This window comes from Momordica charantia (assembly GCF_013281855.1).
Source record: "Momordica charantia cultivar OHB3-1 chromosome 1 unlocalized genomic scaffold, Mcharantia_2.0 BLBB01000001.1, whole genome shotgun sequence".
Classification (NCBI taxonomy): domain Eukaryota; kingdom Viridiplantae; phylum Streptophyta; class Magnoliopsida; order Cucurbitales; family Cucurbitaceae; genus Momordica; species Momordica charantia.
Genome location: NW_028275157.1, coordinates 17,099,126 through 17,118,164, shown reverse-complemented (window position 1 = coordinate 17,118,164; position 19,039 = coordinate 17,099,126). Strand labels below are relative to the sequence as shown.

Below are 19,039 nucleotides of genomic sequence, written 5' to 3'. Positions count from 1 at the left end.
GATTCTCTAAATAAAATTGAGCAATTGTATGTGTGGTACTTGAGTGATCTAGAAACCCAATCCAGAGGACGATATCGGTATTGACTTACCACTTTATTAAAGCTTCACCCGTACACTTGCAGTAAGCAATTTCTGCTACAAGTTTTTGGCGCCGTAATACAATAAGCATATCAACAAGCAAAAAATAACCGAGAAATTTAAAGAAAGCAATAAAATAAAGAAACACAAGAATTAACCTGGAAAATCTCCAAACCGAAGAAAAAACCACGGCCCACAAGGGAAAATCCACTATGTGAAAAATTATTACAATCACACAGATTTCTCTCTCCGACCCCAATTACACAAAACACTCTTTCAAAGCAAATACCGCTAAGTTATCTAGAGCTAGTATACCTGGCTTAAAGTATTTCAGTTGGGATGTTTAAAACCCAAGTCCATGAGCTTAAAGTAGTTGGAACATATCTCCTCCTTGTTGTGGGACAACTTCTAGCACATACAGACCATCATTGTATTCTTTCAATGTGGACAACTTCAATTTCAATATTTTACCAAAACCCAACACATATTTATTATAAATCTTTGTTAGGTATTTTGAACGTTGGATGATTGACAAAAACACTTCATTCCATTCAAAATGATAATAATTTTTAAAGACTATGAAGCATCTCAATATTATCTCACCTTTTGAAAAATATATTAAAAAGTCCAACTTGATTTAGGTAAATATGTATGCATATACATTTCCATTTAAAAGGCCCACTTAATTTTCCAAAGTGAATGTTGCCGACCAAGAAATGTTTGTTTACGTTCTATTGGAGATGAAGCTTCATTTTCTTTCTCGTACTACTGTTTTCAAAAGAAATTGTCTAAGATGTTTTGAAGTTTAAATTTTTAATGCGCAGTCAATAACCCAAAAAAAAAAATAATAATAATTGCAACACAAAAAGACATCTTATAATAATAATAATAAATAAACACGTGAAGAAACAAAATAACTGATAAAATTAATATAGAAAAGTAGCTTTTAACTCAATAAAAGATGGAATATTCAAGTATTTAAAAGAAGAAGGAAAAAAAAAAAAGTTCCTCCACCAGTGGAAAAGCAATAAGAAATAAATGTTTGTTCTTCCTCAACAATAAGAAATAAATGTCTGTCCTCTATAAGAAGAAGAAAAAGAAAAATTGATAACTTTGCTCTTCTTTGACTAAAATGCCCAAGATGCAATTTTTTTCCGTTCTCTTCAAAGTTTTCAGCCACTGCACAACAACCAAACACATTCCTTTCTTTTTGTCTAATGGACTTTCTTGACTCACATGTACACTATTTTTCAGTCTATTATTTTATTAGTGTTCTTTAATGTCTATATAGTTATTTAAAATAATCAAAATGATTAGAGAAATATACAATAATATCTCAAAGATGACCTTATTTTTTAACTTTCAATCTGGGATGCGCTAACATTCCATATGTCATTAACAATAATATAATCAGTGCTAATTGAACAAGTTATAAAAAAAAAAGCACCGTTAATTGTTTGATAACTAAAAGATAGAAATGTAAAAATAGATTTTTTCTTATAAAAATTAGTGAGTTATCAATTTTTTAATGGTAGTGAAGACAAGATTGATCCTTAAGCATATTAGTACAACGACATATTTGGTAATTACTGATTCCGCTATCCTCTTCTCAAGGGGGAATCTATTGCCTAGAACGCTGTAAGTTCTTCATTCACACCTCATTCAGAAGCTCATGGTGTAGATTGTCTATTTTGGTTGCCTACAATTGATGGTATTCTTTTTACCAAGTCTATTTTAACAAATTCCTCTACTGCACAGTGATATGATATTTGGGATAATGTGTGGGCTTCATTGTTATTGGAAGTATATTAGGAAAATAGAATTTCTAAAATAATCTAACCCATACGAATCTCCAACTAATTGTATGCTTAAAATAATAAAACAAAAAAACAAAACACTTTGGTTTAATGGAAAATTACTCGTTGGTAACTCTCTTAGCAAACACACTATATGAACTCTCTTTAGATGATACTTCATTTATAATAGAGCACCTCTTATTATCACAGAATCTAAGTTTAACCATTGCAGCCACTCCTTCCTATTCATTAGGAAGAGTTGATTGAAATGAAAATATATTCTTCATTTGGAGCACCTTCCACTGAGGTATGTATATCCATGATAGAATAAGCATTTGATATCCAAGAGTGTCGGTGGTCCTTTGACCTTTCTACCTCTATATCTGGAGTTGCTTTCTTTGTGGTTTGAATCCAATACCACAAGGATATTCCTTGAAATCCCAAGTCACCCAAACTATCTTTTGGGGACTATTCTTTGGTATACTTACTTGGAAAGAAACAACCATACCTTTTTTGGAAGCTTTCAAATCGAGAACTCAACTTTGAGACTACATGAAAACTGCAACTTCTCTTGATGATCTTCTAATTCGCACAATTATGCTATCTCTACCACCTTTAAATTGAAATGCGTTTTGTTAGTCTCCCACATCTGTTTCTCACATTATACTCCATCAGTATCTCTTTTAGAAAAAAAAAATAACATGTATGGTAGAGATTTGAACACACGACTTTTTATGGGAAATATATACCTTAATCAGGTTGACTATCTATAAATAATTATACGCTTAAGATATTCCAATTTTTAAAGCCTTCTCAAATAAACAAATATGAAGATTTCAACTACCTCTTCTTGAAAGTACATATTTAAATGAATCCTCACAACAATTTGTCACATATAAATATGAAAAAGATCCTTGAGATATCACATTATTGCTGCTAAAGTCTACATGAAGGAGAAAAATGGAAAAGAAAATGTTTGGAGGAATGGTGTACTATCAATGATAAAAATTGTAAGTGGAAGTAAAATAGTTTTTTATTCCATTATTTTTTTCCCCGAAACAGATAAAATTACTAAATTAAAATCGATCCCATTCATTCCTACCAACATTTTGGTTGCTTCATATTCATATTGCCTAATGGTAAAATAACCATTTCTACAAAATTTTGATTATATCCTTTGGTTGTGGGATTTGATCCACTATGAAGTGTTTCCCACTACACTCCCAATTTCAACACCATACACGTTACTGATATTTTAAAATGATTTTAGAACACTTGTATTATTTCTCAAGTCTATGTGTCATGATTTATTTGGTGCTGAATCTAAAATGTATCTATAAGTAATCTTACCATTACTAGAAGACAAAACAACAACAATTAAATGGTGGGGTTGGATACAAAAGCTTAGTTAGGATCAGTGTTCCCTGTGAAAAGGGCTAACTTTAAGATTTGAATGCATTGTTTAAGGAGAGTGGTGATGGCTAACAATGTTTATCTTCCAAGCTAAAGCTTACATAGATTTGTTTGTGAGTCACAGACCATATATCCATATATCCTTTGACAACTTTTGGAGCCTCCTCATTCATGCAAATTATTTCTTTGGTGTCTTCTCCACAGAGGTCTCAATACAGTTGGTAAGATACAAGCTCGGTTTCCATCAATGGTAAGCTTTCCAAATCGGTGTGTTCTATGCTATCAAAATAACGGATCCTTAGATCACTTATTTCTTCATTGTCCATTCACAACTGCTCTTTGGCTGCACATCCTAAATATTTTCCAGATACAAATTACTTTTCCCAGAACTATTGATAAATTTATTACCGAGCTTTTGTCAAAGCCTCTCAAAAGCCAGCGCGATATCCTTTGGAGTAACGCCATTGGATCTCTTATGTGGAACCTATGGTTGGAACGTAACAATCGCATTTTTTTTGGAGATTATTAGATCTAAGGCTTTGCTTTGGGAGGACATCAATATAAATGCCTCATCTTGATCCTCCAAATCAAATCTTTTTTGTAATTACTCTATAGCTACCATTTCTTGTAATTGGACAGCTTTTTTTAGGCTCTTCTTTTTTGTATGTATGTTTCTCACATACCTCTTAATGAAATAGTACCACTTTCTCGAAAAAAAAAAAAAGATTATTTGAAATATACTCACTTGTTAGAATAAATGAGTTAGCATTTGTAGAAGGAAATAGCACAAAAGAAAAGAATTCTCTCCCATTCTCTAACTTTGCTCATTTTCTTCACTCACTACTCTTGATCTCTTCACTTTACTTCACTTGATTCCATATATGGAGACATCTCTCCATTCTCTCCTATTTATACAGGAGAATGATCTTTGGGACCCGATATATAAATTTTTCTAAGCTCGGATCTCACATCTCCTGGATACTTCTAATTAATCTTAGAATCTCTTGGAGTCTAAGAAAAAGTTAAATATTGGTAAATGCTTTTCTTTAGATATTTATTTAATTACCATCTTCTAAAGAAAACTATTTTAGGTAGATATCTCAAGAAATTTTTAGACATAGTTAGTGTTGTATTTTATTAGACATAGTTAGTGTTGTATTTTATTTTAATATCACCTAGTATACTAGTAGTTAGAACCCCTATTGACTTTTTGACATGACATATTTTTACTGGATTAAAAATTTTAGTGGATTCACTCTAATCTATTAAAGGCAACAGACAGAAGTTCCTACTGGGGCTAGAATGCACTATTTAGGGATTATATGGTACGTTCCTTTTGAGAGATTAGAGTTGATGGGATGGGTGTAATAATTTAGTTTTGTTTAGAGGTGAATAAATTTAGAAGATAATGAGATATCTCAATTGATTTAGTGGATGGATCACCCATTACAGAAGCCATGAATGCAAAATCAGAGATATTTCCATATCTTTAATGATCAAATCTTATATAAAGCCTTAAATACCTCGATTATATAAATTAAACTATAAAATATATAGATATATTAGTAATTAGATTAATTATGAAAACTCAAACAGAAACAAAACAAGTGATCAACAGACAGTAGTATTAAATTATAAGGTGTAAATCTTTACCTTCCCATAATACATATGACGGAAATGAGACAAACCCATGTTATATATCTTGGTTCCTCTTCTAATTGGATTAATTAACGATTTATGCAAAAGCCAAAAGGTGTGTCCCTGTTTGAAATATAATAACAATGCAACAAAAAGGACAAAAAAAAAAAGGTAAAAACATTATCAGACACCAATTACTTTCTCTTCACCACACACCTTCACTTCTTTCTCGGTTTCATTGGTAACTTCCTCTTCCATTTTTTCTTCATTTTGCTTCCTCTCTTCAGATGGGGTTTCGATTTTTTTCTCAGTTTCTTCCATGGCAACCACCATGAGCTTCTCTTCATTTGTGTCGTCGTCCACGGCGACGTCTGAGATACTCGTCTTTTGCTCCGGCTCCGGTGGGTTTGTTATTTGTTTTTCAGTTTCTGGCGGGGGCTCTTGCTTCTCCGATGGATCCTCTCCTGTTTTCTCCTTTTCCTGCTCCTTATTACCTTCACTCTGCATAATAATATTCCTCCAAATTATTAGAAAATGATATACCAATATTAAGCTTTTCTTTTTGGTTAACTACATCAATAAATTTAAGTATATAAAAGTTACATTTGATAAAATTAAAATGGTAGAAGTAACTTTTATAAGTTCTAATAACTTTATATTAAAAAAAATTTACTAAAGAACACATAATTATAAAATTTAATTGAAGACTACAAATCTATCAATAGGTCTTTTATTCCTCTACAATTCATTAAAGTACAATCAAAAGATATTGATTTAAATTCAAGAATATAGTCGATAAGAATATAGTCGATTGTGGTTAAAAAGTATTTAACTTTCTCCATGAGATCTTAAGTTCAAATTCTCATCTCACATCTTTGATATTACATTCTCTAAATATGTACTCGAAGAGTTCTAATTTTGAAGAGAAATGGGAAATAGCTTTTTGATACTATCAAACTGCTCATTTATTGTCAACTTAAAATAATATATAACCATTTTTTTAGAAGAATAATATGTCAATTGATTATATATTTAAATTATGGGTGAAGGATGTCATTATGAGTATAGCTAGCTTAACTGATGAGGATATCCAGTTAAATTCGTTCTCTTTTGAACTGAAAATTCAAAGAAAAAAAGAAGGATACAATTCAAAATTTTCATAATAATCATTTGTTATCCAGGTACCACAATAGTACTGGATCCTTTTCCATTTAAATGTTCAATCCAAAAATCGATTGAATGAACTGTCATGGATTAGGGTTAGCTTTTAGAAGATGGGCTGGCCCAACTTGGGTTCAAACAACACTTTAAGCTTATTGGGCTTGGCCAAAGTCGGGTTTGGACCTATATTGCTCTGGCCCAATGAGTTCGTCTATATAATTCTCATTTACAAAACTTTTCTATTTACTTTTTCTTGTTGATCACAACACACAAAAAAAAAAAAAAAAAAAAAAAAGATTATTTTAGACATTAGGAAAAAAGACATAAAATAACAATCTCTTCAGGAATTCAGATTCTTGCTGACTATTTTTTTTTCTCTATTTTACATCTAATATAAATTACACAAAAAAGAAAAAAAAAAGAAGATTTTCCCTTGGTTGAGGAAGCATAGTTGTAATAATAAGTAGAGAGACAAAGGAGTTTGGCCAAAAAAGGTGGATAAAAGGCAGACAGCATTTATTTATTTTATTTTTTAGAACCCAACATCGACAGAAAAGAAATGAATGGAAAACAAAACAAAATTATGGTATCTTTTATTTCTTGTTTTTCCAACACACACGCCCACGTACTGCCCCCCACTAGTGGTCGAAAACGATTGCTCATTTGGTTTCATGTCTTTGTTTTTATAAAATAAAATCTATATTTATTTGTACTATTTCTTAGGTTAATTTATAAAATCAAAACGTAGAATTTCGATCTTTTAAAAAAAAAAAAAATTCAAAGACAACAGTACCCCAAGTATCTCCCACCATGGTATGATATTTTCGTTTGACTTTGTTTTTTGTTTCATGCAAAAAGTCTCATACCAATGGAGATAATGATCCTGTCTTATATACCCATGATCATTTCCTTCTTTAACCAACGTGAGACTTTGTTTGCAATCACCTTACAAATCCAACAAAAAAAAGTTTTTTGTTTCTATCAAAACTTTAAAAATGTTTTGAAATTTTTGTTTCTTTATTCAAACTTCAAAAGAGAGTAGATGTCTTACTCTTAATTAATCATTAAGTCACACTTATGTTACCTAAGAAAAGCAGTTTTTAACTCACTCGTTGTCTAGGATTAAAGCGAGTAGATTAATAATGACAAGTACATCATATATAATAAATTCTTAAAATATTTGGGATTACCAAAATAAGCCAAGTACCTACTCATTTTCTTGAGGTCAAAAGTTTAATTCCCCACATTTTTTTAAAATCTTCATATTTGTTGTACTAATAGATACATATTTACATGGATTTTTTAAAATCTATTTACTTTTTCTTATACAATTAAAAGATATGTTTTCATATAATTCTTCTTTATATTATGTTGAAATTTTAAAAGGGAAAAAACCTTAACATACAATTTTATTTTAGAAAACGTTACATCAATCTATATTCCAAAGTAGTTAATGTTTGTGTAAAAAGTTATCTATGCATTTGCAGTCAAATAAAAACTAATTTGCTACTACTTTTTTTTTTTTTGAAGAGTACTACTTAAGAAAATAAATAGTACCAGGCCCACTTTATTACGTCATTTTAAAAAGTCCAAAAATAAAATTTCAAATATATAACACATTTCCCCCAAGAGTCGTTTAATTTAATTTTGAAATTGGAGATCACACTATTTAGCAATAATAGTTTTTCTTTTTCCTTTTTTTTTAATGATTACACATCTTTTATACAAAAGAAAAACAAAAGAAACTATTTTCCGCCGTTTGGTTGGTTACACAGAAATGTCCAAGAAATAATTTAAAAGATGGTAAAAAAAAAAAAAAAAAAAAAAAAAAAGTGGCAGGTGACAGGGTAAAGAAACAGGCAAATGAAAGGAAAAAGACAACCACCATTTGCATTAGGACACAAGTTCCATCGAGATTCTTAATTTTTCCAGCCCCAATAATTTTCTTTTCTCTTTTTCTCTCTCATTTTCTCACCATCCAAACAGACTCAGAAAAATCTTGAATCCAAAAATCCCGTCGATCAAACAAATTAATTAAAATGCCCATAGAAATAGAAAAGAAAATACGTATATATTTACATATATACCTGATTATCGAACAAATTGCCAAGAGAGCGGGACTTAGAATCCACCTTGTCATCATCGCCGATCACCGCCGCTTCACCGTCGCCACCATTCTCCACTTTAGATTCAGCGACCGCTCCACCGCCGGCCGCCGCCTCCTCCTCAGGAGCAGGCTCCGGCGCCGGAGCCGGAGCCTCGCCGGAGTCAGTCTTCAGAACCTTCGGCTTAGTGGCACAAGCTCCCATCTTTCTCCCTCCGAATGAATGAAAGTAGTGAATCAGACAGAAAATGGGGTTAAATAATTTATAAAGAGGGATTTCGGCAATTTGGGATTGGGACAACGAAAAAGAGCAAAAACGAAAACAAAAACAATTATGAAAAAATTTATGCGTACATATGTGTTTATAATGTATTTATATAGTCACAGGCTGTAAATGGGGGGTTTGGGATATTCCCTTTTTTTTTTTATATATATATAATTATTATCATTGAATAAAATAGTTGAAATTAAAAAAATGGTTTTTATTTTTCTTGTTTTAATAAGAAGGTTGAGTTGAGGAGAACGAAGAGGGGCGGTTTGGGAATATTATGCCATTTTTGAGCAATGGGTTTGTTTGTTTGTTGTGTGTTATAATTATTAATATAGGTTACAGGTTGGCATATTGGAAATGGGCATCGCCACAATTATTTTGGGATGCGTAATTTTGTATGCTAAACTTTATGCAAAATCCCATTTTTCAATTACCCAAAAATCTCTCAAATATTTACACCAAAAGAAGTAAAAAGATTCAAAATATTTACTTTCCAACTCTATTTTTGTTTATGAAATTTATGGAGTATCAATTAAATTCCTAAATTATGAAATTTATATTAAATGCATATTTAGTGTTCAATGATATTTTGGTTGTGATGGGCTCATAAAAGCATGGAAGTAAAGTTTGTGGGCTGCTTATAATTAAAATCGTGGGCACCATTACCACATGATTTCCGTATATTTAATTCATCCAACAAACCATATTTAAAATATTTTGCTGAAACGGTTCATATAGAGGCTAATAGAATTTATTTGTGATAGACTAATATCAATCATCAATGATAGACACATAGCAATGATGGAGTGGTATATAAGTCTATAATGATACACTATTTTACTAGTAGGCTATCAATGATAGGTTCATATTAATTGGCTCGAGTATAGTTCAACTAGTTAAGGTATCATTTATGACTATAAGATTGTAAGTTTGAATCCTCACTTTCACGTGTTGTACTAAAAAAATGATAAGACCCATATTAAATAGTCTATCATTTACGTACGTGGCAAAACAAGTTATATATTAATTGCAAATACAGAAGCAACGCTCTAGATTTTCAAATAGAGCAAAAATAATAATAAAAAATTCAGCCCAAACCCCACTCATAAAAAAATACTGAAATAGTTTTGAAACATATATTTAGTGATAGACTCGTGTTGATAATAGAGTGGGATATTAGTGTATCCGTTATATACTACATCACTTGTATCATTGATAGACGTCGAGGCAGTTGTAAGAAAAAAGACGACCAACCCCACTCACAACAAAAAAAACTATTTATGACCTTGAAATAATGTCTATCAATTACAACAAACTATATCACCGATAGAGTCTATCAGTACTATGAGTCTACTATTGATAAATTATATTATATTATTGATTTATGCCTACTAGTGATAGACTCATATTGTTGATAGAGTCAATTAACAATTGTCTCGTATTGCTAATATATTCTCAATGATACAAGTCTATCAGTGATATACTATAAAACTCGTGTGTTTAGCAGTGATAGTCTCATATCACTAATAGCCTGATAAATGTAAATAAGTGATATACGAGACTGAAAAGAAAATTGTGTAAAACATCTTAATATGCGTGCAAAATATTTTAAACATTTCTCATATTTGACAGATTAAAATAGGGTTGGTATATGTGTAAGTATGGAAATGTGAATTGTATTGCAAATTTTCAAATTAATACCCATAGTTAAAGCAAATTCTTGTTTTCTTTTAATATAATTTTAATTTTAGGATTTGTGGTTGTGATAGGGTATTCTTGTAGTTAGATGAGTTTATTCTATGGATCTGAGATACAAATAAAAATTATAAATTTAGTCGGCAACCTGAGGATAGATCAACGAGTGCTTATTAGTGATCTTCCCAACCCTGCCCTATGGTTGATGGACTGAACAAAGATCGCAAATTTAGTTCCCAATCCATACAAACTTTACAATGAAATCCTATCATTACCTTACAATTTCAAATCCGGCCAGAAATAAATATTTCAAAATTAAATTCAATCAACACATAGTACAAAACAAGTCCTAAGCTCATCTCACTAATTTAAGAATTAATACAAGACTAAACGAATGTTTTTTTTTTTTACTACATAAACGAATGTAATTATAAACATATATATAAATTAAAATGAAACAAATAAAAGGACATACATCTTACAATCAAACACAAAAAGTGAAAAAGCTAAAAATGAAAAATTTACCCAAAAGGAAGCATTGAAATGACCCCCATTAACTCTGAAAAGCTTCCACAAAAGTCATAAAGTTCATTGACCACCATCGTATTTCACATTTCACAGAGCCTGAAATTCCAATCAACTATTTATCCCCCCTTTGTTTCTTCAACCATCACTTTGACTACCTCTTTCTTCACAATACTTTAACAAAACTTCAAAATGCATTTCTAAATTCAAAAAAATTTTCCAAGATTGATTACCCAAAAACAAAATAAATTGGTAATTGGCATTATGTAAGCATGAATTTGGAAACAAAAAAGACGAAAATCAAAATGCGTTCCAATTCCAGTAGCAGGGAGGAATGGAAAAATCGGTCAAGAACAGAGGAGAACAACAGAGGAAGAGATCATAAAGGCATAGATGAAGATCAAGAAGCCAAAATGCAGAGCCCAATTCCTCTTGAACTTACCCAAGTAGCTCTCCGGCGGCTCCTGGTAGTGAATCTCGAATTCGTCGTCGTCGGCGGCGGAGGAGGAGGTCTTGATCTCCCTGAGCTTCTGGGTGGCGAGGCCGAGAGTGAGCTTGTGGCAGCGGCGCTGGTACTTGAAGCCGTTGATGCAGCGGAGGGTGTGGGCGACGGAGACGTAGAAGCTGAGATGGGAAACGGAGAGGAGAGAAATTGGGATCCAGGAGTGGCGGCACTGGAGCCGAGGGGACAGGGACTGGGCCAGGAACATGAGGCCGAGGAAGATGAAGAACAGCTGGAACAGATTGTGGAGGTGCTTCTTCTGGAGATCTATGGCGCGTTTCTTCTCGAGGGTCTTCTCGAAATGGAGCTGGATTATGGTGTTCAGGGCCTGGAGGGCCGTGTCCTTGAAGATCGATGGGTGCTGCCGGGGCTGGCTCTCCAAATCAGCCATTGATGGGCACTCTTCGAGCAAACCAGAGCAGCTCTGTGCCAGGGTAGATGGATGGGAACTGGGAACTGGGAAGTGGCGAGTGAGAAATTTGGGGATTGGATGAATCCGTGAGCGAGTGGGGACTGCCGGATTTGGGGGTTTTTCTCAAGGACAATTTCAATCTTCAAACTTCCGTGTAATAATTAAATGTGTTGGTAATTTGGTGATATAATCCGATTTGGGGCTCTTCCCCGCAAAATGATATGAAATTGAAATTTATGGTATTTTTTTTTTTTGGAGTGATTTCAGAACCAGGGGTTTTGAAAAAAAGATATTCGAGTAGAATTGATTTTTAAAAATATCATTGGAGTATACTTTAAAAATTAATTTTAAGTGATTTTAAATTTTTCTAAAATTAATTTTCTAATTTGTTAAACATAATCCATAGAAAATGTCCCAAATGTACCTTAATTTATTTTTAATTACCTATTTACTTTATTTTTGCGGTCTACAAGACAACAATGTCTTTTTGATCAAGTATCTTACTTTTCTCCATCAAATTGATTTAGTGGATTAACTACTAAATCATGCTTAAAATTGCTTTTGTTAATTCAATATTGTACTTTTTTTTAGTATAAGTGGGGTGGAAGATTGAAACTCATGTTTTTTTTTATCACGGATAGGTATCAATTATTGGCGATTCAAAACTGAATTTTTATATATAATTTACGTCTAGAAATACTCCATCATTTTAAAATGAATTGGGAGCCCAATAGTGTGAAAATGAGATTTAAGGGTTTCACTCGTTAACACAAGTGGAGATGACCGATTCTTCATTACCAAACCAAGTTGGAAATGTGATAATTAAAGATCAAACTATCAAGATGAAATTGAAACCTCACTATACAGATCGAACAGTAATTTTTAATGGATCAAGTTAATTAAAACTAAATTCAAATTATAGAGCAAAATTGAAACAAAATTGAAACTACAGAGATCAAATTTGTAATTTAACCAAATTTTTTTTTCTTAAAGCATTTAACCAAATTTATTTAAACTATAATGATGTTAGTTAGGATGACTTTGAGTGTAATAATTGAACACCCAATAATGTAATATGTGAGTATTTCAAATATTTTTAATCAATAATAAACTAATGTAACTAACTACCTAAGTAGTAAGCTGTTAGTTACTAGAAAGGTAGTTAGTATTTAGTTAAGCACGAAACTAGCCGTTAACTAGCCGTTGAGCTGGTTTGTTAAGCTCCAAAGGTATATAAATACCTTGATGATCGTGTAAGGGATCATTAATTCTTTCTTAATACAAAACTTCATTTGATTTCCCATAAACTAATAGTATTTTAACAATATCATAAACTAATAGTATTTTAACAATATAATCGACTCATTTTTTACATTGAATTGAAAAGAGTAGTTTAAATGTACCAATATGAACGAGATGAATTCGAATCTCTATTTACCCATGACGTTATATTTAAAAATATATATAGTAGTTTAAGATATTGATAGGATAACTATTGCAAACTAATTATTTTCTACCAACCATGAGAGGAGGAAAATCAAGATATGTTAGGGACGAAAAAAGAAAATAAAAGAGGAGTGGATAAATAATAGGTTAAATTACTCATTTAGCCTATGTGATGCCAACAGTCCTAATTCCTTGTTTGGGGGTGGAGTTCGAACTCATGATCTTTTGCTCAGAGATCGGTGTCTTAACCATTTGAACTATGTTCGATTTGGCATAAAATAAAGGATTAGCACATTGATAACCTATTTATGAATCATAATTATATAAAAGGATTGAAATGTATAAAATTTATACTTTTGTCGTGAAACAACACTAATTAGGATGTTACCTATCAGACAAATTACTAATATATCCTTTTAAGGATCTACCTCAATATTAAATAATTTTTTAAATCTAAAAATTGTAAATTGGAAGGTTACAATTTAAATCCCTGTACTTAATTATAGTTTCCAAAATAAAAAAATCCCAAAAGCCCAAAAATCCTCAAAACCATTTATTTTCGAAACCCCTTTCTTCTTCCTCCGACCGTCCGTTCTTCTTCTCCGATCGTCCATCTCTGTCTGCCTTCCTCTCCAGCGGGCTCCGTTTTTCTCCGTCGCTTTTCTCCGTTTATCCCATTCGAGAGGAGATTTCCATCCTTCCTCCTTCTCCGGTCGATGTCTGCCCGCCTTCATCTCCAGTTGCCTCCATTTTTCTCCATCGCCAGAGCAGTTCGTCTTCGTTTATCCCGATTGAAAGGTTTGCATTCCAACGGTTGTTTTCGATTTCTGATTTCGTGTGAACTATTGTATATATGAGGATATATATTATTGTGAGTTTGATTAGGATATATCTTATAACTCAACTTGTATATATGCAGATATGCAGATATGCAGATATATATTATATGTAGGATCGAATGGCAACACTAGAGGGGGGTGAATAGGGTTGCTTACCACTTTTTGAAAATTAAAAATAAATTTAAAGTAATAAACAATTATGCAACCAATAAAAGAAGATTAACAAGAAGAGGAAACATTGAGCAAAATATTTAAGTAAACCTATATGCAATCTACCAAGATTCAAAGTAGGTAAATACTGAATTTAAAAGAGAGAAGAGAAGAGAGTGGTGACACGAGAAATTTTATAGTGGTTCGGAAATTCCTACTCCACTCCCCAAGACTCCTTCTTGGGTATTTTACTGCAGTGGCTCTCTTAATGGGTGAGAACCAAACCGATCGACACTCTTTTTGTCCTAGGCTAAAGAGAAACCTAAAATCCTTTTTACTGGTTCAGGATCCAACCAATTTACTTTTCTCACAACCCAAGGTGCACCCACACCTTAATACAAAACCCAATTTGAAAATATAGAATTAAAAAACAAAGTAGATTACACAAATTTTGCACCAAAGTAATGGCTAAAAAGCCACACTCTAATGAATCTCTCACAAAAAAAATTGAGCAAGTTATGTGTAGGAGAGAATGAAGATTTTGCAAAAGTTGAGAGGAGAATTTGAAAACAAATGATTTTGATTTGATAGTTGGTGTGTAGAATGATGGAATTTGGTGGCTTTAAATAGAGTTTTTATGATGAATTTTGGCCATTGGATTTAGGGCAACAAAGGATGAATGGTATAGATTAAGATGTGAGGTAAGGAAATGAAATGAAAACATAATTATGGTGATTAAAAGAAATTGGTGGAGATTGAGAAATCATTGAGATTGTGAGTGATTGAGGAGATTGAGAGTGATTGAGGAGATTGAGAGAAATTGGTGGAAATTGATTTGTGGAGATTGAAAGCGCCACATGTCATCTTCTCATTTGTTCGATTGTTGGATGCCACGTCAGCATAAGTATGTCCTCTTGATGCCACATGTCAACTTCTAAGCGGTCCACTTGTCCATGTCACCCACCATCTAGGATTTGTCCACGTCACCCACTACGTAGAATTTTTCTCCTAACTTGTTTTGACCATAACTTCTTCGTTTAAACTCCGATTTGAATGATTTGACAGACATTTGTTTTGTCTTTTCGAGCTCTACACTATGAACACTTTGAAACACTCAAATTGTTAGTTTATACTTTGTTTGTGATCATCAAAATATTTGATTTGATTGAAGCCATAAAGCTAACATTATAACGATTTTGAATGTATATATGCGGATATATAAGTGGATATATCTTATAACAAAACTTGTATATATGCGGATATGCGGATATATATACTATAGTGATTTTTGAATGTATATATGCGGATATATAAGTGGATCAATCTTGGAGTAAATTAAGGTTTTGAAGGAGTGAATTAAGGGATTTGTGTTGAAAATTAGTATGAGGCCCACAATAATTAAATGATTGTGATAATAATTTATGGAATTAAATATTTTATATTTAAAAAAAAACAAATACCTGTAATAATAAATGCAATAAATAAGGTAAAATCGGAATTAAAATAAAATCCTACGTGCAGAAGTCTAAAAGTGTAAAATTAGAAAATTTTAGACATTTGTGTAAATAAGTTTCTAAAACAGCCCTCCAAAGACATTAAAGGCTTAATTACTATTATGATCCATCTATTTTTACTTTAGACATTTTAGTATGTAATTTTAACTTTGGTTTATTTAAGTCATTATACTTTTAAAACTTCTATTTTCATTCTTATACTTTAAGAAAAAAAATGAATATGTTAGTCGTTTCATTTTCATTTTTATCTCATTTCTTTCAATTAAGTTGTAGCATAACAGTCAAAGTGAGCATAGGTCAGCGGTAATTGACATATATCTTCAATCAATTCGATCCTTCACCCCCACATGTCATTCTAAAAAAAATTGTAATAGGACACTTTGCTCACTAAATTTTTTGAAAATAGAGTTACGAATTTGTATGGATGATTTTTCATTTGGTATAAATTTTGTGTTAAAATTTTACAAATAAGTACAAGAACTAAAATAAATATTTTAAAATTACAAGGATTAAAATGAACAAAATTTGAAAATATAAGAATAAAAATGAACGCTTAAATGACTAAAGAAATAACTAAAGTTGGGTAGCGGAATGAACGTATTAGACAATTGGAAGAACTTTATTTTAAAAACAAAGAATTATTGAGTGGATGGTCTGTTCCATATGAATGTCTAGTTCAGATGTGATGTACAATTAATTCCTTTTCTTGTGGAGCTGAATCACTCTTATTTTCTGTATTACCACAACTCATTTCCTTCCTTTTCCCCCATAGAACACTGTAGAGGCTCAAAACCAGCAACATGGCGCCTATTATACTGTTCAACACAACAAAGAAAACACCAATTAAATTAAATAAAATTATAAACTTCAAACAATCAATGTAATGAAATCTTTCCATCATCTGATCCTAATTAAGTATTTACCTTCCCAAGCTAACTCCATCATTTAAGAGAAATTCTGAACCAATTAGTGTAAAAATGAGATTCAAGGGTGTGTTAACAGCTTGGAAAACTGGACCCTTCTTTTTGATGACCCAACTTGACAAAGAATTGGCAATGCAAATTACAAAAGTTCCCTGTCACAAAGTTTTAGACTTTTCACAAAATAATAAGCATTAAGAGATCAGAGAGAAATCTCATATATATATATTATCATCCATATTCCATACGCAATAAAGAACAGCAATGAGGCGAATGTTCCAACCCAGCTTCCATTGAGAAGGGTTTCTCTCCACCGCAATGGCCACAACAAATGACTGAATCGCACTTGACAAGGTTTGTACACACGTTAACACAAGTGGAGATGGGCAAGTCTTTAGAACCAAAGCCTGAAAATAAATATATATATACATATATTATAAATGGTATATACAGAAGTTGCATGGGTGAGTTAATTGATAAATTAATTACCTGGAGGACAATCCACAAACCCCATGAAATGCAAGAAACGAGAAGGAAAAAACAGCCAATAATCCATGTTTTGTGGGAAGAAAGATGAGATTTTTGGTGGGTTTGAAAAAGGTGATAGTTGAAGAGTGGCTTCATGTAAGGGCCTTTGTAAAATGCAAGTACTGCAACTCCTGCAATGCACAGCACTATGCCTCCAACCTTTGCCATCCCACTTGTTTTCCTTATGTTTACTTTCTCCATCCTATCAACACAACACAAGCAATTGCAATTGCAAACAAATATTCTCGACTCAAAGTATAATTTAGAACTATATAAATATGTGAGTCAAAAGTTGATCATTTGGGTGGTGAGTGTCATTTGCTTTAAAGAATTTTTTAAGGAAATAATAGAAAACTAGTAGTGCCTAAAAGAACCAATTATCTTAAGAAATTATTGCAGATTGAAAAAAAAAATGTCTCAATGAGTTGTTTTTTTTTTCTTCTTTTTTTTTTTTGGGAAAAAAATGAACTTAAAAAGAGGCCTGCCGGGATAAATAACATCTTTATATATTTTTATAATAGTATGATATTGTCCATTTTAAGCATAAACTAGTTTATAAAGTTTTACTTTTGATTTCGTAAAAAAAAAACATCATACAGTTGGATATGTCCTCATGTATATACCCATAATCTACATGGTTCACATTTTCAGCTATAAAAAATAAAAGAGAGAGCTTTTCCAATTGATTAGGAGAAGGTTATGGATTATAACCTTAAAATAAGAGCAAAGAGGAATGTGGTGACAGGGAGACAATTAAATGCTGCAGCACCTAAAGTTGCAGACGTATAATTAACACCTATCCCGTAAGTATTCAAAGCCAGCGTAAACCTGCACTTTTTTTTAAACAAGAAAATGATTCGTCAAAATGATCCTCGAAAAATCTCAAATTCAGAGCAGAAAAAAAAAAAAAAAGAACTAGGTAATTCTACAAACCCCAAACTGGCCTGCATGAAATTCTTCCACATCTCCCCTAGTGATAAACTTGTTACTTCTTTTCTACAATCCATGAAAAAGGAGAATTAATGAAATTAATGGGAGAGGAACAAACAATAATAAAGACAAATTCGATAACAATTTCGTTTTTTTGTTTCTTCGTTTTTAAAATTTTTTTCACTTTTCTTAAAAGCATATTTGAGTTCATAGTCAAATTTATAGTAATGACAATGTAAAGAAACACATATTTGAGTTCTTAGTCAAATTTATAGTAACGACAATGCAAAGAAACACACCGAGCAACAATAAATTAAATCAAAAGAAAAAGTAACCATGGTGAAAACGACGAAACGACGAAAGATAAGAAATAGCCAGAAATAATTGGTTAAGGAACCATGGTTAATTAACTCATTAGATACAATAAATTAAATCAAAAGAAAAAGTAATTAGTTATTAGTACCTTTTGAAAAATATGGTGAGAGGCAGTAAGAAGAGAGATCCAAAAGCTTGCCTGTAGAAAAGGAAAACATAAGTATTCATACCAGAAGCAAAAGCAGCTTTTGACAATAGACTCATCCCAGAAAAAATGATTTGGGAAACAATCGCAGCAAAATAAGGCCTCTTTGATTCCATATTTTGATGAAACCAAACAAAACTGATTTCCCTTTCCCTTCTGCTTAGGTAAAACCAACAAGGCCAAATGTTATAATGCTCATCACTCAATAAAATAGGCAAACAAGAGCATCTGCCCTTTTCGTTATATTTCAAATCCACTTTAACTCTCAGCCATTGAAAATAAAATATTCTATTCAGCAAAGAGAAGTGAAGCTTTGTGAGTGCTTCATTTATAAATGAAATAAGTCTTTAGTGGAATTTTTTTTTTTTTTTGGAAAGGGCGATAAATCATTCATTAAATAAAGCAAGTGAGAAACATACGAGAGAAGAAGGCTAAATAAACACACTCCAGTTCAAAGAGATGGTGGAAATTATTAATATTCATGAGGTTCCATCTCAAAACAAATTGACAATAAGAGGAGTAGTTTATATCTATGGATCCTTAGCCCCTCAAGATCGTGGCTCTTTTGGCTCATCGAACTTGGCTGGACTTTTTTTT

At 31.9% G+C, this 19,039-nt stretch overlaps 3 protein-coding genes across 3 annotated transcripts; all 3 read right to left on the bottom strand.

Moving 5' to 3' along the window:
* Window positions 1–4,895: 4,895 nt before the first annotated feature.
* Window positions 4,896–8,529, bottom strand: LOC148213356 (uncharacterized). Its single transcript, XM_088118685.1, has 2 exons — window positions 8,174–8,529; window positions 4,896–5,426 (listed from the first exon to the last, which is right to left on the bottom strand). The coding sequence occupies exons 1-2, from the start codon at window positions 8,393–8,395 to the stop codon at window positions 5,109–5,111; spliced, it is 540 nt and encodes a 179-aa protein (XP_087974811.1). The 5' UTR covers window positions 8,396–8,529; the 3' UTR covers window positions 4,896–5,108.
* A 2,357-nt stretch (window positions 8,530–10,886) lies between these two features.
* Window positions 10,887–11,786, bottom strand: LOC111005723 (uncharacterized). Its single transcript, XM_022277339.2, has one exon. The coding sequence runs from the start codon at window positions 11,572–11,574 to the stop codon at window positions 11,029–11,031; it is 546 nt and encodes a 181-aa protein (XP_022133031.1). The 5' UTR covers window positions 11,575–11,786; the 3' UTR covers window positions 10,887–11,028.
* A 4,267-nt stretch (window positions 11,787–16,053) lies between these two features.
* Window positions 16,054–18,660, bottom strand: LOC111005601 (WAT1-related protein At5g64700). Its single transcript, XM_022277162.2, has 7 exons — window positions 18,386–18,660; window positions 17,926–17,988; window positions 17,704–17,820; window positions 16,954–17,194; window positions 16,713–16,871; window positions 16,468–16,619; window positions 16,054–16,359 (listed from the first exon to the last, which is right to left on the bottom strand). The coding sequence occupies exons 1-7, from the start codon at window positions 18,556–18,558 to the stop codon at window positions 16,221–16,223; spliced, it is 1,044 nt and encodes a 347-aa protein (XP_022132854.1). The 5' UTR covers window positions 18,559–18,660; the 3' UTR covers window positions 16,054–16,220.
* Between the last annotated feature and the right edge of the window lie 379 nt (window positions 18,661–19,039).